At 39.4% G+C, this 18,359-nt stretch overlaps 1 protein-coding gene across 5 annotated transcripts; it reads right to left on the bottom strand.

The window, feature by feature from the left end:
* Positions 1–5,309: 5,309 nt before the first annotated feature.
* acy3 (aminoacylase 3) lies at positions 5,310–18,359 on the bottom strand. Of its 5 annotated transcripts, none has more exons than XM_031896015.1 (8): positions 18,251–18,358; positions 16,376–16,474; positions 11,974–12,221; positions 10,697–10,883; positions 9,686–9,785; positions 7,853–7,960; positions 6,917–7,026; positions 5,310–5,946 (listed from the first exon to the last, which is right to left on the bottom strand). In XM_031896015.1, exons 3-8 carry the CDS (start codon positions 12,204–12,206, stop codon positions 5,752–5,754), a joined length of 933 nt encoding a protein of 310 aa, XP_031751875.1. In that variant the 5' UTR covers positions 12,207–12,221; positions 16,376–16,474; positions 18,251–18,358; the 3' UTR covers positions 5,310–5,751.

The raw sequence follows: 18,359 nt of genomic DNA, 5'->3' as shown, positions 1-18,359 counted from the left end.
CAACGTAAATTTTTGCCCTTGATGCCCCTCCTGCATGCCACTGTCCAGGTCGTGGCACCCTTTAAACAACGGGTTCGCGAACATTTTTTTTTAGGTTCGCTACATCCCTACTTACTGATTCTCCCTCTGCTTTGAAGTAAAAAATTGAAAGAAAAATTAAATACTAGAAAGCCCAAATGGCAGTAAATATGGATTGTCTCACAGCTTACCCCACAGTCTATGAGCTATGGGTAATACCCTACAAAATATCTAAAATGTGAGAACAATGCCAGGCAGTAGTGACATAGTTTTCAGGATAAAAAAAATAATAACTTTATTAGGACATATGAAACCTAAGATGTTTCATGTTCATAGGCTACAACCAACCTTGTATTTGATTTGTACCAGAGCACTAATTGTGTGGAGTTTGTATTTTCATCCTGTGTTTTCACAGGGCTCCTATGGATGATTCCACAGTCCAAAAAACTTACAGGCAGGTTAACAGTTCTTAATTAAACAGACGCTGAATTAAATATACAGGGCCCTTTGTAGTGGCTCTCCTTGTCAAACTGCTTGTTAAACTCCTCTAGATCACTTATAAATAAACCACTTAGGAACCAATCAACCTTGCAAATGCTCTCACCCCAACAAATGTCCTCTTCTCATAATATCTAACCATACAGGGAAAGAAAAGCTGGACACTGCTACACACACAAATTATATTATTTGGCTGAAGCAGGGTGGTGAACTGCAGTAAAATCCCTCATCCTAAACTACATTTCATGAGCACTTTCCTGCACTAGTATTTATGTTTTTCTAAACTTGTGTTTGTCACTATATTCCAAAAGATAAATGTTTAGGTATTTGGTTCATATCAATTTGGTGTTTTTTTGGCTCTAATAGAGGAGCACTGCGGCACTGAAAAGACATGAGGGAAAAGAGATCTTTTCATTTTGAAATATTGGGGTCAAATAATATGGCACATTCTCTATCTGGCTGAAAAACGAAATGCAGAATTGCAGATGCTGTGTTAAAAGAGTGTTGAGGAAGCTTATGAGAAAGGGAACAAGGGTGCCATCTATTGGTAGCAAAAACTCAGTACAGATTGTAAATTAATATTCAAAACAATTTTTTGCTATTATTTTTGTCTTTTGGGTTTTTTTTTAATTAATATTTAGAAGTCATTTTAGAGTTATTTCCATCTTTCTCTGTTTTCGTTAGTAGTACTTACCTTTTTGTGCTCTTACTGTTGGGCCCCAGTCCTTGTATGCCCCACCAACCCAGAACCGATCCCCACCTGCCTTTCCCCTGCTGACCTCCCTCTCCAATCGCTCCTAGGTAAGTATCAGATATGCACGCTTGGACGGAGGGGCAGGTGTGTACGGGTGGCGGGAGCCCCTAGGGTGGCAGCCCCGGTGGGCCCAGCACAGCCCAATCTTACCCTGACTGGGCACAATACCTTTACAAGCTAATTACAAAAGAAAACAATACTCCAGCATGTGGAAGGACTGTGCTCCCTCTAGCCAATTGTGACTGATGTGACTGCAGAGGAACCTTTAGCGATGTTGGCTCTGATTTGTGCTGCAACTCTTTAGTAATACTGACATGTTCCTATGGATTTTATGGGGTATTTTGAGGTTTCCTTCTGTCTTTGGTGCAGTAATATGGTCAGATATATCATATAACTAAGGACTGAAAGTCAAACATTTTACTTTAGCCTTGACTACTATGCAAAATTGGCCCAAACAAGAGTAAGGTTTAGAGGAAAAGAGAAGTAAAGCTGACACAAATTCATCAGTATACGGGTAAAGGTGGCCAATCACTAGTAGATTAAAGGTGGCAATTTGGGCCACGGTTTTGGCAGCTTATCTGCCTGCGTATAGGGCCCTCCTACAGGTTTACCCAACCAATATCTGACCGAAACCTATTCAGGTTTGAATTTCTGGCTCAAGGACTGCATCAGTTCATTGATCTAATCTAATGGCTCATATTCCTGTTGTTGCAATTAGCCTGATATTGCCCATCTTAGGTGGGCTTTCAGGGGAAAGATATGCTTCAAGGGTGAAGACACACAGGGCAATTAGTCGCCACAACTTTTTAAAAAAGTCGCAACAACTAATTGGCACGCCGCATTGTATGTCAATGTATGGCATCTAAATTGCTGCAATTAGTGGCTGCGACCAAGTTTTGTAAAAGTCATGGCGACTAATTGCTCTGATTAGTTCCTAATCGCTTCGATTTATGGTCAGCTTTAGCCGGACCCATTGCAGACTTTCTTGTGGTACTCAAGCCAGTGCCTCAGGCCGTGTATATCTTCAACACAGACGCCTCTAGGATATTGTATTATTGTTTAACAGCTGCCTTGGCAAACTAACCACAATCCTAAGTAAATTGCCCACAAATTAAAAGCAAATAAAGTTAATGATTCTAAACTACTTTAAACCATGAATGATTGTTTTATAGTAAATGTTTTTTTTTAACAAAGGACAATTGGACGGTTAAACAATAAAATTAAATCTCATATTATTTCTGTGTCCTTGTTCTGCATATGCATTTACAGTCTTTTTTTTAGGTTGTCTGCTACTTGAATGGCTATTAAAACTCAATTGATATACATGCAAGCTTTTATTTATCTATATTAAGTGAAAATCAAGGCCTAGAATGGCTCAGGGACAAATCAAGATATTACAGAGCTATAGGGTTATCAGTTGCCATGACTACCTGTGACTCAAAAAGCCCTTAAACAATTGGTAGCAAAACCTGCACCAGAACAGAGGGTAAGCAATTTCATCCTATTTCACGTGTAATGGAACTCAAATTGTCCTTGAGAAAGGATTCATTGCAGATTTACAGATAAAGAGACAGCCTTGTTTGTGTGTAATTTATGTTGCTGTGCTGCTGAGGGATTGTTTATGTTTTGTTTGAGATATCCAATTCTGTGGATGAGTGCCGCAGCTATAAAACACTCAGCATACCATGGTCCTTAAACACAGTGGCACAGGGCAACCTTTCTTCTGAGATAATACAAACAATACAAAATTAATCCTTGTAACGTGGGCAGATATAAAATATCTATATCTTTTAACCAATGGGTACCGATACTTTTTTGCAAAAATGTATACTTCTAGTGATTTTATTGTGTCAGGATTTACCACTGCTATGGAACATGTATATTATAACATTACATAAAGAAGAAACATGGAGTGTGTTGGTTAAAAATCAACATCCACTTCTGCAGCCAATGTAAATTAAGAATTATAGGATGTACTTGTAGATTGGTTTAATGTAGCCATTTATGGACAATGCTGAGCTGCTGCAATCGACTAATTTTTTGCTTAAGATCTACTCATATATCATGATCCACCTTTTGGGCACTCTATCCCTAAGCCTATTTTACTCTTTGTGCAAAACTAGTTGGGAGAGATTCAGGGCATCTTTATTAAGGTAGCACAGTGTGATCACCATAAATGTGCTCTATCTTACTTTTTGTAGTGATTTATTATCTCCTTGTAGCTCCTTGCATAAACTCTTGCAAATACAGCACAGGGCAGGCATACTTGCTGACCCACCCTTTGGTGCCTCTAATTACGATGCCACGTTCACTGCTTTAAGGTCAATGCAGCAGCCATCTAGATACTGCTGGAAAAGCCATATTGCTTGTGGAAAAACAATGCCTTTACTACACTGTAAGTGAAAATGACTCTTGCTGGCTAAGGACCGGTAAGATGGGCAGACAAATTCACTACAGTCATTACTTTTACTGGTGCAGACTGTGGTGCAGCCTGTGCTGGCCCGGCATTGATTCTGGTCTCCCTAGATGATGTTTTACCCATCTCACTGGTGTAGATTTTCACAGAGTTACTCTTAATTCAGTTTTACTAAGTTCAACCGACCATGCAGGCAGACATTTCTACAGACTATTCAACACGTGTAACAATTCTCTTGTACAAAAGTCAAACACATTTCAGCAAACAAAAAAAAGAAAGAAACACATTTCACACAAAATAAAGGTAGGGGAATAACTGCCCACAATGATATATTTAATAAAAATGTCTTTTTATTATTATTCCTTTTTACATTTTGATAAATACAGCCCCTTCAGTTCTTGTGAAAATAACTCTAGGGTGTCACAGTGAAGGGGGGGGGGGGATTGCTACCTAGGCATGTAGCTCAGTTACTTCTAACTCTGGCCCTGCACTTAATTTTGAGGGGAAAGATGCTGAGTGGCAGTAGCAGTAGGGGGGGAATGGGGGCTTGCCTTGGGTACACCTCCTGTGTTGGCCTGGCTTTGCTCTAGCTCAAAACTGGATCAATTGGATAAATGGCTATTTCATGGAAAAAGGTTGCATATTGTTTAATGGGGCTGTATAGTCCCTTGAGTTCAATGAAAAGGTCTTAAACTGAACATAATTTTTGGCAGGGTCGGAACTAGGGGTAGGCAGAAGAGGCAGCTGCCTAGGGCGCAATGATTATGGGGCGCCAGGCAGAAGCCTCTGCTGCCTACCACTAGTTCCCCTACTTTGCCATTGCCCCCGCCGCTAATGACAAGCGGCGGGGGCAATGACCCACGGCATCGCACACCCCCCCCCCCCGAACTGCGCATGCGCACCAATGGAAGGGGCGGGGCGGGCGAGGTGGCCGACCGGGTTGCCTAGGGCACCCGGACGGCTTGGCCCGCCCCTGGCTGTGGCAATCGAATTATCCACCTTGCAAAAACAAAGCATGGAGTAGCTTTTCCCTGTTTGCCTCATTTATCCACCTTTTTAAGCATGTTATAGAATGGCCAATTCTTTGCAATTTTTCAATAGGTCTTCGTTTTTTATTGTTTATAGTTTTTAAATTATTGACTCTTTCCAACATTCAAATGACCCCAGCAGCCAAAAAACTATTGCTCTATAAGGCCACAATTCTGTTGTTATTGTTACTTTTTATTATTTGTCTTTCTATTTAGGTCCTCTTTTTTTCTTATTCTAGTATCTCATTTAAATTATTCCCTGGTTGCTAGGTTAAATTGGACCCCAGCAACCAGATAACTGCTGAAACCCCAAAAAGGAGAGTTGCCGAACAAAAAACTAAATCATTCAAAAACTGCAAATAATCCCCTTTAGGCCTGCAGTTTAATCCAACTCCTCCCTTACCTTATTTCATACAACTCATGCACCATTCACTATAAAAAAGTATAGGGACTTCAAGTCTAAGAACCCATCACTTCACAATAGAACAAGGGAAGGGATTGCATTATAATGTGAGCCTAAAGGGGGTGAGAAACTGGTCCCAGTGACTTTACAGACAGGCTATTATGGTTTTCTTTCAATCTCTGGAATCAGATATGTCTTTGTAAACAAAACATTTATATTTATTTCTGGCAGTTTACATAATGTAACCTTTTTGACATAACCCCAACTAAATCAGCTTATGTCAAAAAAGTGGGTACAATTCCCTTTAAGGCATCAAAACAACAAAACATAGTGCAATTTCTAAGAAATTAAAGTTATTATAGTAATGAACTGTAATATGAAACTATGGGTGTGAAGGGCACAAAGGTGGCATTTTATCAGGTTTGGGGCCATACCGCCCAATCTCTGTTGCATAGGTATTTTCTTCCTGAGAAATATAAGTGTAGTCATAACTGCAGGTCCATCAAGTTATGAAGTTTTGGACAAAAGGTTTGATGTGATAGAGTTAAGATTCTAACCTCATCTACTATGGAACTACACCTGTTGCCTCCTTTAAGCAAATAATTAAGCAAATAATACTCCTATTTTGAACAACCTAATTCTGGACCTTGAGAGCAGGGACAAGACAATGGGTTTTTTCAGTTGCAATGAAAGCAACTTTTTTTTCATAATATGCTGCCTCATTAATAAATACAGGGTAGATTTGTTTCTCTCCATTATACAATATGTCCTCTCCATTCAGCCTTTGGAAGATGGGATCACCTGGCTTCAGAGGAAGGTAGTCTTTATCCTGAAACAAAAAAATAAACAAGTTAGGGCCATGACAAAACAACATTTTTAACTGTAAAGTTACACATATAGCTATATATGAATAGATGGCAGTTGGTTTCTTGGTAAACCTTCCCAAATGCTCATTATTCTATCCCTATGATTGGCACCATTGCAAGTCAGGGCCAGACTGGCCCTATGTTGGTCCACCTGGAATGCCACATGATAAGCCCACTCTGGAAGCTGCCAGTAAGGAGGTGATATATATGATTAATTCCAGCGTATATTGTTAGACTATATTTTGTTTTGCCACTAGGTGGCACCAACCACTAAGGTTGGACTGGAGAGGGGATTCACCCTTAGCTAGCAAGGACAGCCCAACAAGGAGTTCGTTATTGGGTTAGAGTGGTAGGGAGCTCTGGTGAGGCTTGGTCTGTATGTGTTGGACGCAGCAGAGAGACAAGGGAATGGTTTGTGGGAGAAGTCATCCTCTTTGACTTCGAATGGCACTCTGCCAGTGCTTTTCTGTATGACAGGGGTCCTAGAGGCCTCAGAGAAGACACGCTGTGTGAAAGTGTGTGCTAGAGAGGACAAGAGAGTATCCTCTGTAAAGTGGAACTTGTTGCACTTTTTTTGCTGCAAGTTCCTGGCCAGTTAGCTCTGGTCTGTACTTGTACCATCCATGAGAAGCTTACAATAAATTCTGTTATGGTTTAACACATTCATTCTTGTCATTATTCACATCCGGATATAGCAGGAGCAAAAACATTTGGTAAGGGCTTTTTCTGACTAACCACTGCAGGGTAATTTTTGCCTAGTGACCTTCACTTGTAACAGGTGCCTAAATGATTTTTCATGTTTGAGCTTTTCTCCCCTGTGACAAAGGACTTTTTCCTCCTTCACCTGAGTCACTTGCTATATTAGTGACCTCTACTTCAACCATCAACTCTAAAGCCTATTTATACATTATATTTAGAGAAAATGAAGCTTACCTGCAACTCTGAGTGGATAACAGCCTCTATTTCTCCATCTTCATTACGGGGAAAATCAGCCCTGTACAAAACTTGGTGCACATCTGTTTCAAAACTGGGAAACTCGGTGCCTAATGTGATGATAACCACAAAATAAAATATAATAGATATAACTATTTAGAACATCTTCTGTATTTCAGAGTACCAAAACTCTTGTGTTTCATAAGCTGTGCTCTTCCATAGACAATAATGGGGAGAGATATGTTAGAGTTTATGCCGTTGCCCTAAAAGACAGCAATAATCCTGCTGGGAAGCTGAAGTAATTCTCTCAAACTTGTGCCTCCAGACTTGCCACTTTCTACACTAAGCACTGGATCAAAAAATCTGTCCCTCTGTGCAGAGAGCAGCATCAGGAGAGAAAAAAGAGTGCAGAGGCCACTTACACAACGAAGTGTGCACCACATACTGTGCAAAGTGCAAAAAAAAATGGTCAATTGCTGCTTCTTTCCTAAACGTTTATTGAGACATGATGTCAACTAAAAAGAGATGAAAGCTATACAGTAGAATTAACAAAGATAATCAATAACCCATGAAGTTACAATAATAGCAATAGGGAAGCCCCATAACTTGAAGACAGGTCTTATGAGTATACCTTGAGAATCCAAGCAGAGGGAGTAATAGATGGGAATATGGGGGTTTGGAAAAGGAGAACGGCAAGTGGAAGAGGCGTGATTGCTACCTTTTTTGCACTTTGAATTGTTATTTTTAGTCTTACGTTTGTAAGACATAAAGTTTTGCACCTAAAGTTATACAAATGCCAGAAGGTTAGCGCAATCCTAAATAGACCCTACCTGTGCATCGCTTGGTCATACTGTATGCAAAGTCTTTACACTGCGCCTGAATTTACATTTTTTATATTTTCACTTTTTGTCAGTTCTATAATAAAAACTTACTTACCCTGGTTAAAAAGGTCAAGGAAATCCAAGCTGCAGTTCACAAGCGCCCTCATTCTTGTAAGAACATCAGCCCTTGCCACTCCTTGAGGCTGGGGGCCTAGCTCCAAACCTGAGCAAGAAGCATAACATCACATTTGTGTGCAATATTCATACAGTAACAATGGTTGGAGCAGTCATTAATGATACACACTGACAACATTTTTTGACCTGAAATTAAGCAGTGCTTTAATTGACATGTTATCCTTCCAACAATAAACACTGCAAACTATAAAATACACAGTTCACTGCCTATATCTAGAATTTCATAATTTTTTTTTAGCTTTAAAATGACAAACAAAAATAAAAAACTTTACAGTATGCAGCCTTTGTGGATTACTTTTTCAATTGATTTTATTGTACAATTAAATATTTCCTTATATCTTTGGCTCACAATAAGTTAATACTTTGTTAATACAAGCTGAAGACTATGCATCCTCTTTCTGTTGAACTAATACCATGACATGCTGTATTCTAAGCAAGTGTGGGGAGCACAAATGACTACAGCATTTTTGGGTTGTAAAAGAAAAGACTAATACTAGTGCTAGTAGGAATTTAAGCATTCAATTGATCGTAAGGTGGCAACACTGCAAGCTCTGAAAGAATCTGACTTGACCACAGATGGCAGCACAACTCTGAGGGGCACATTTACTAATCCTCGAATCTGAATCCCGAATGGGAAAAAATCGGATTGGAAATGAAAATTTTGCGTTTTTTTTCGTCGCTGTCACGACTTTATCGTATTTTGCATAATTTTTTCACCGCCGTCGCAATTTTTTCGTATTGAGCAATCGTAAACGGCGGAAAAACCAATCCGAATCTTTCGTGATGGCGACGAAAAAGTTGCAGAAAATATACGATAAAGCCGTAACGGCAACAAAAAAGTCACGCAAAATACGAAAAAATCGTGACGGCAACGAAAAAGACACAAAAATACCGATCATTACGAAAAAAACGCATTCGGACGCTTTCGGACGTTTGTGGATTAGTAAATGTGCCCCTGAGTGTTAGGTTGGGGATGTGCTGTGTGATGGAGCAGTTGAGGAGGGTGGCCTGTGCAGGACTATCTTGTTTAAAACAGGCTTTTCTTCTTCTTTTATGGTAACAATACATGGGTGTAATTGTTTCTTAGGGGAAATTAAATCCCTGAAATAGCTCCTCATTACATGACTTGCCATCAATATGAGTGGAAAGAAAATTAAAGGATTGTTAACTTTAAATTAACTTTTGTTATGTTATATAATGTTAATTTCTCAGCAACTTTTCAGTAAGTCTTCACTTTCTATTTTTTATAGTTTTTCAATAAATTGCCTTTATGTGAGGATACAATTTTATTGTTATTGTTACCTTTTATTATCTATTCCAGCCCTCGCCTATTCATCTTACAGCCTCTCATTTAAACTAATTTACTGGTTGCTACTGTAAACTGGACCCTAACAACTAGATGCTTAAATTCCACACTGGAGAGCTGCTGAACAAAAAGTTAAATAGTTGAAAAGCCTCAAAAAAATAAAAAATGAAACCCAGTTGCAAATAGTCTTAAAATATGAATGTCTACATCATACTAACTACCACTTTAATATTTCCCATGATTTTTTTTTGGCCTATTAAGTCATGCACCTGCTGGACGGGCTGCTGTAAGATGCCATAGAAAGCCACTATTTACTGGGCCTCTGTGTACTTGAAACTTAAAATCATGGCCCCTTTTTTGAACCTAAGTGTAGACCCGAAGAAATTGAAGTGTAGATGGGAACTGTCTTTATTTAAAATCATCCTAACAGCGTAAGCATGTACTTACTTACTGAATGCTTTCCCATACTCTGCAGGTGAACATGCCCTCCTTCTGGGATGTCGATGAGGAGGATGTGACATGGGAAAGAAGGATCAACACATTTAGTCTAAAACAAGAAAATAAAACAGAGCAGTGCAAAAGCAGTCCTTATTCAACTGTGTTTACAATATGTGGAAAATTCTTACATTCTTACAGAGCTGTCCAGGGCTGTTTTACCAAATGTGTCATATATCTATTATGCATTATACCACCCCCTTATTTTATTCTGGACTATCTCAAAGGTGAATATCAGATATTTTTCTCTGCTACATACTGAACATCACTACATTCATCTCCTAACTGCTTTTACTGCATTTGTGTAGCACGTTGTTGAAGCGGAAGAGGGGCACCGTTAGGACACAGGCAGGAAGGGTGGAAGGAAGAACTCGTTTGAAGAACTTGTTGTCTTGAGTGTTGTCCCCAACTCACCCGCGGGTTCCTCAGGTGTTGGGCTAGCCTGCATGTTACTTGTAAAGGAGAAAGGGCCAGGGGGGTATGGGGGCCTGGACTGCAGGTACTTCTTCCTCTATAATTGCAAATTAATCCCCCCTCCCCAGCCACTCTCCTACCTACAGGCAGGGAGTTAAGGACGTGAGGGACGCAGGCAGGTGAGGGCCAGGTAGGAGTCCCTGTGCACTAGGCACTTTCAAAGATTTTTTGTTGGGCGCCCTGGTGTAGACTAGTACTAACACTGTCTAGAAACTTGTGAACTTGAGAAACAATGAAATGTCTGCAAACCATTAAAATGCAAATGTTCTTAAACCAAGTCTCCAACCAGTTACAGCATTGTGCCCACCAAAGCTGTAGCATTAAAATGTAGCTTATATTAAGTGAAAAGTCATACATAACCCTCACCTCTTATTAGCAATCAGTACAGTAAATACATGTTATCTTTAACTGCCAACATTTTTCTTGCTAATCAGAGACTGAAACTGTAACAATCATTTGGTACCACTGTTATATTTGTGCTCCACTCACCTGCAAGTAGTTTGCCAAATGCAATGCAAAATTGTCTCCCTTAAAGAGTAGAAATGTTGTGCCCATGTTGGATGTTGTGTTGTGAAGATCAATAACAAAATTTAAAGAGGATTGCTTTGGTCCATATTTCTGATATATCTCCCTCGCCCGCTTTGCCTCGTAAGAATCACTTTCAGAACCTGAGGCACTAAAGTCAAAGTAGAACAAACTCAATAAAGTAGAAAAGGTTGCTTATAAAGAAATTGTGTATAACTTTTACATATTCTCTACCAACCTGATTCACTAGGGCAGATGCACCATTGCAATGCAAAGTTTTTTATAGAAAAGAATTGCAAAAAATAACATTCTTGATGTCACTGCTTGTGCATCTACATATTATAATTATAATATAATATGATAAAAGGTGCAAAGTTTGCACCAGGTCTGATGGCCCATAGCAACCAATAAGGACAGGGATGTGCTTATTTTGTACTTTCGTAATTCCTTTCACTTTTGGTCTTAAAGAGCTTTAAAAAAGCTGATAAAACTAATTACCAGTCCAAGAGAAGCCCATGATAAGAAGTTGTTCAAAGGGAGCTGCTGGTAAGGGAGATGCTTGTTTGTTTGGTTTAAGGTAGGTAGGAAACTCTGAACATATTTCCCTGTTTATAAAGAAAGGGAGGGGCGAAGTTCAGTAAAAAAATTGTTGCTATATAATGGCAAAAATACACTTTAAATCAAAACAGTTGGCAGAATGTAGTTTTTAACACAATTCCTATTCATTGTGCTTATTTTTAGCAAGGTGTTTTTGGGTCTATACTGTCCCTATAAGTCTGCTTTAAAGCAGCTGTACCTATTTCCAATGCTATTGGAAATAACATTGTCATAGTTATTTGCTGTACCTGATAGAAGAACCAGAGACATGTGAAACCTTATCGAATTTGCATTCCCCAGAAAAATTAGATTTGTGAATTGCTTGTAACCTGCCATTGCTATGGGACTTTGGTATGAATTATTTCCATACCATCACTGAACTCTTAAAATGACCCAAATCCTGTAGGGAAGTTCTGTATTTTGGAGTGTGACCGCCTACGCCCTAAGAGCCCCAGGGAAAACAGAGAAAGGAGTTATACTGTACATACTGTACATAGGAATTACCCTTCCAGACATACAAGTACAATATCATAGTGAGAGAAATAACAACTAGTTGTCAGCGCCACAAAAAATTACTTTCTTTCCCCCCAAGAATAATTATAAATATAGAAGAGAAACGTTGGCAATTACAGCCTGAGACTTACCTTAGGAGTTCATGTGAAAAGGAACGGTTGAGGTCCCTGTCTATATAGCGTACACAGCGTTCCACTGCAATAGGATTTGCTAACAATACCTCAGCAGTAAAGGATTTTCTATGCAGTTCTGAAGGGTCCTGAAGCCAGTGTTTAGCCAGACAGACTCCTGACATCTCATTGCCATGTGTTCCACCAACAACCACCACTTGGGAAACAGCACCACACTGGACAGTAGGGCTCATGTTGTTATGCTACAACTTAACAGAAACAATACACTTACTATATATGTGTGTATAGAGAGAGAGAGAGCAAGACTGCAAGCAAACAGAACTACAAATTCTAGTCTGAACAAAACAGGTTTTGCTTTAGGGGGAACAAACAGTCAGCCTTATAGTTGCTCCAGGTTAAATTCTAACTCACACCCTCCTCCAACTACATATTGTGGTTAAACGTTACTGGGAGCGGTAGCAAAACAAAAGCCATGTCTTGGAAAGTCCGGTTCCATTTAAGGAGATCAAGTAATTACCATATTCAGTTCAACTCAGGTAAAATTCAGGAAAAAAAAGGATTCCACTGCCTAAAGCAAAATTATGTAACCACACCCACTGCTTTGTTATTTCTACTGGAATCCTTACTAAAGAGCCATCTGCTGCACAAATTATATGTTACCTTTAAAGCTGAAACCTTAGATTTAAAATCAGAATTCCCCCCCTTAATTTCATTGAAATTTTAAAATGTCTCAAGTGGGGGAGAAGCAAGTAGCAGACCACTTGTTACATTACCCCCTAATTCCTGCCACAAAAATTGACTTACAGTATATTCATGTCATTTAATAAACATTCAATAAGCTTAAATTGGGGGAAACATTGTATATCCAAGTAAAACGGGATATGTTTCAAAGTTCATGAAAAAGCAGACCTTGATAAACAGGTTCCGAGGAATAAACTCATTTTAGTTTAGTGAATTTACTTATATCTGGATAAAACCACAGGGTGTTTTCAGTGAATAGTTTTAAATTTGATTTAAAATGGAAGTGTGGTGAATAGGCGTGTTTTTGGATAAAACACAGATTAGTGGACCACATGGGCAAACAGCTTAAAAAGCAAAAGAAAGGTGAATTGAAAAAAAAATTCACTTTTTAAAAATAGGCTATGATATCTTGTACTGTGAAGCACAATCCATAATCAAGATTAGATAGTGCCTATAATGGAAGGAGCCTTAAAATATCTCATTCAAATGAACCTTGTCAAATATAATGTGGAACTATTTAACACTTGTTATAATCACATTATTGGACAAAAGGATAGAACTCCTCCATATAACAAGATTTTAGTAGGAATAGAATGGTTATCTTTTTCAGGGTCAGGGAACAAATAAAAGCCATTGCAGTGTTATTGTTCTTTATTTGCCTCCACTGTACATTTTCCTCTCCATTAGAATTGTGTCTGCACAATTAGTCCCTTTTGAGCCCATTCAATTCAAAGGAAAATAATGAGAAGGTCTTGTGGGTTTAACCCAACAATGTCCAACATGAAAAATATGGAGAAACAAATTAAGGAGCAAAATTAATAAAAGACTGCTTTATTTCTATTTCTTTATCTCTATACACATGATCAGAAAAAATGTATAAAATTGAAATGGTTAAACAGTGTTTTTTCTTTTAACTGACATTAGTACAACATATATCTTTATAGAAATCATGACCCAAAACATTTAGAATTGATGTCAGCTGCCAAGTCTGTAAAAAGACAAAGCAGACTTTAGTTGTAGCAGCAGAGTTAAGGTGGCCATACACGCACCGATAATATCATACGAAACCTCGTTTCGTACGATATACGGTGCGTGTATGGCATGTCGGCGAGTCGACCAATATCGCAGGAAGCTGCTGATATCGGCCGACTCGCCGATCGGACCAGTTTGAAAATTTTGATCGGGCGCCATAGAAGGTGCCTGACCAAAATCTCCCTTCAGCGCTGAATCGGCAGAAGGAGGTAGAAATACTATTGTTTCTACCTCCTTACCTGCCAATCCAGCCCTGAATGGTGTGTGGCAGATCTGACGATGTTTCGTGCGACCGATGGTCGCACGAAACATCGTCAGATCGCCACGTGTATGGCCAACTTTAGGGTGCTTATGTATAGCGGTTTGCTACTGATTCCCCCACGGTTGATCCTTCATGTATTTCACCACAGGGTTGGAATTAGGAGTAGGCAGAGGAGGCACGTGCCTAGGGTGCCCCTTGTCTGCATACCCCTTATCCAATCGCTCCAGTCACACTCATGATTCCCCCCTTCTGCCCGCGTCCCCACGCTCCTTCAATGCTTGTTCGTCTCTCCACCCAACCCTGATGTAATTAGTTCATTAGTGTGAGTGCATGCATTGGAGCCTATGAAGGATGAACGCAGGAGGATGCAGGGCATAACACCCATGTTTAAGGGCCCTAAAGGCAGCCATAATGCACTTGATAGCACGCTGCATTAGTAGAATTTTCAAACCAGACTTTGTGACAGGTGAAACCAAAATCCATATATAAATATAGATTAGGATCATTGAGTCACCATACATATACCGAAAATCATACATAACTTTGTTAGATACTATTTAATTGGCACTTGTATGGCCAGCTTTAATCTTCTTCTATAGGGTTAGCAGTCAAACAGTGTGCCATTATTTTTAATAAGCTACTTTATAATTCTGACTATCTTGCAGGGTACTAAAAGGGTTAGAGGCCAGTATTGTCACTTGCCTGCTATTAGGATCTCTGGGAAAACTAATCCCAAACATACTGCTTGGTAAAATGTCCAGAATAAAAACTGCACTAGTGTGAGTACTAAAGTGACAGAGAAGTTTGTTATCTTGTACTTCCCTGTAATTAGTAGCCATCATTCTACATCACAGGCCGCAGCCAGTACTTTTACTATACTGCCTAAACAGAAAAAAGTTCATTCAGCACTATAATCATGGTATAAGAAAATTGATTGCAGCTCCCCTAATAAAATCTACTCTGCTGGATCCACAAATCAAGAAAATTATCTGTGGGGTTAGTAATCCAATGGGATGTTTGTGTAGACTATGATGTCAGTTTAGTGGGCCATTAAAGGACATGTAAACCCTACATTTTCCTACCATGTATATAAGTTGGGCACATCTCCCCCACCCAAATGGCATAATTTGCACTGCGTATATCCCCCTATTAGCCAGCACCATCACATTTTCCGTAAACAAAGAGCAGCTTTTACCCAGCAGCCATTTTCCCTCTGACATGATCAGTATTTACATCTGCAAACAGCACATGTGCTCTGTAAAGATCATGCAATCAAGAATGCAGGCTTACATAGGCAGAACTTGATAGAAAGTTCTGCTTGGATTGAGCACTGTGATGAAGCTGAGCTCAGGACAAGAGGTTAGCAAGAAAAAATATGTTTCTCTAACAGAGTGCACAGCTAGAGCAGAATTTCTATGGAAACCAGCATTGCCACCTCTTCACTGGCTGCTAGACTGGAGGGCATGTTTAGTAACAAGAGTTAAAGGAACAGTAACACCAAAAAATGAAAGTGTATAAAAGTAACTAAAATATAATGTGCTGCTGCCCTGCACTGGTAAAAGTTGTGTGTTTACTTCAGAAAGTCTACTATAATTTATATAAATAAGCTGCTATGTAGCCATGGGGGCAGCCATTCAAAGGAGAAAAGGCACAGGCACATAGCAGATAACAGATAAAACACTATTGTATTCTACAGAGCTTATCTGTTATCTGCTATGTAACCTGTGCCTTTTCTCCTTTATCCCAGCTTGAATGGCTGCCCCCGTGACTACACAGCAGCTTATTATATAAATTATAGTAGTGTTACTGCAGCAAACACACCAGTTTTACCAGTGCAGGGCAACAGTGCATTATATTTTTATTACTTTAAAGCTGTTTCATTTTTTGGTGTTACTGTTCCTTTAAGAAGAACTGAGCATGCTCAGTTAGTCAAGAGCCGAAACTAATTTCTAAGAGAGGGTGCCGAGTGAGTTTGAGGAGGAGAAGGAATCCCAAGTGATAAAGGGGCAGCCTTACTATTAATCTTTGAACAACTGAAGTAACAGGTATTTACAGATTTCAAAGAGGCTGTTCACTGATTACATTTTTATGTGGGGGGGTTTAAATCTTCTTTAAAGACTGTGTGGGACTAAACACACCATTAAACACACCATTAAAATGAGTACTTTAACACTTACAAAACAATGCTGTATCCCTTTTGTTTTTTTATTTAAAAAATAAAATCGTATTAGACTATTGGGTGTGTCTTTCTGTATCCATTACATTGTAAGCACATGCAGAAGCCTGACTGTCATGAGTATTATGTTTGGCTTTGACCCCTGGGCATCAGGTGAGTAGGAGATCCTGCTACTGAAAGGATACTGTTACCTGAATTTTTGCACTTTCACTTGCAGTTTTGCACCTGGCACAAACGAAGTTGGCAGCAGCACTTGCACTTTATCTTGTGGATGTGTGGACACGTGTGCACTTTAAAAATTGTAAAGAAATTATTGCAACAGGATTTGGTGTTTGCGCTTTCCCGCAGATACTTTTCTTTACTTCCCTGCCTAAACCTGCAGCTTTAAATTTCTAACTTCTGACTGTTCCCACAGCCCAACTTAAATGTTTTCTTTCTTATTCTAGATTGTAATTTTAACAAAAAGGGCCCTCCATGTCTCATGCATTCATCTTTACCTGTGTATTTGTACAAAATAACTAGCTATGCAGGGGTAGCAACTTCAGCAGAGCAAAGGGAACCACTGACATAAAGGGGCACATTTACTAACCCACGAACAGGCTGAATGCGTCCGATTGCGTTTTTTTCGTAATGATCGGTATTTTGCGATTTTTCGGAAAATTGTCGCAACTTTTTCGTAGTCATTCCGAAAGTTGCGCAAAATCTGCGATTTTTTCATAGCGTTAAAACTTGCGCGAAAAGTCGCGCCTTTTTCGTAGCCATTCCGAAAGTTGCGCAAAATGTTGCGATTTTTTCGGAGCGTTCGGATTCATTCAAGCTTCAGTATGGTGACTTTTCTTGGGCCAGGTTGGAGCTGCAGGGTGCCATTGAGCCCTATGGGAGACTTTCCTTGGGCCGGGTTGGAGCTGCAGAGTGCCATTGAGCCCTATGGGAGACTTTTCTTGGGCCAGGTTGGAGCTGCAGGGTGCCATTGAGTCCTATGGGAGGCTTCCAAAATCATGCTAAGTCTGAAAGTTTCGCCCGCCGCTTACGAGCGCTCAATACGAAAAAGTCGCGACAAGATACGAGCGAATCGTAATGGCTATGAAAAACTCGCGTTTTTTCCCGCAAATCGTATTGGTAACGAAAAAGTCATGACAATTTCCGAAAAGTCGTAAAGGCGCCGAAAAAAATCGCAAAAAATACGAAAAAGTCGCAAAATGTTCGTTTTCCGATCGGAATTTTTCCAATTCGGATTCGAATTCGTGTCTATGTAAATCAGCCCCAAAGAATCTCATTTTGCACTACAAAGGGGTTAAGGTCTGGATATTCATTTACTGATCTGGTCTTAGAATGGAGACCAGATAGACCAGATAGAACTTGATGCGAATTTTAGATATAAAAGTAACAGAACTATGATTGGTATTTTATATATAAGATATAGAAGTTTACCTAGCAACTCTATGCTACAAAAAGCAAATGTATCAGAAGTGAAACAGTACAAGGGTCAAGTACTTTTACATAACAGATCTTAAATTGCCATATCTGCCACAAAACATGCAGTGCCTTTAATAGTATCCATTCACTTACTTTTAAAGAAAATACATAAAATAATGTAAAACAGTTGAAAGTAACATGGAGATCACCAGACCTGTTTTAGATTTGCTTTAGCTGCATATTATCTCCAGACATGTTATTTTTTTCTTTCAGATACCACTGCACCATGAAACATTTGGGCTGCTCCCTCGACTAAGCCCCAGTAGGTTGGGCAGATCATATGACTAAACTAGGAAGAACACATCCTGATGTACACAGCACTGATGCAAGAACCTTTGCTATTGCATTGTTACATAAATATATTAGTTCTTGTATCATTGCCATTATTATGCTCAAAATAACCCTGTGTGATTTTTCATTTTTCTTGCTTAGATTGTAGGGGGGGGCAAGCACCACTGGGAAAAGAGCATGCAGCTAGACAGCAGAATATAAGAGGTTAAATGTGACTCCTCCTTCTGCTTGGGCTTTATCCCATGACCACCCAGGTCCCTAAAACCACAGTTTCTTTTTAGGGTCCCCTTAGTACTTACTTGACACACTCTGACTTTACAACGAACCCTGTGTATTCATTGCTGCTTCGGATATTAATTCTCACTGCTGTGTAAGATATTATCTTCTTGAAAGGGCAGGACAGATCAT

The sequence above is a fragment of the Xenopus tropicalis genome, chromosome 2 (genome assembly GCF_000004195.4).
Source record: "Xenopus tropicalis strain Nigerian chromosome 2, UCB_Xtro_10.0, whole genome shotgun sequence".
In the NCBI taxonomy this organism is placed as follows: Eukaryota; Metazoa; Chordata; class Amphibia; order Anura; family Pipidae; genus Xenopus; species Xenopus tropicalis.
The sequence above is the reverse complement of the archived record's forward strand: the minus strand, read 5'-3'. Positions and strand labels throughout refer to the sequence as shown.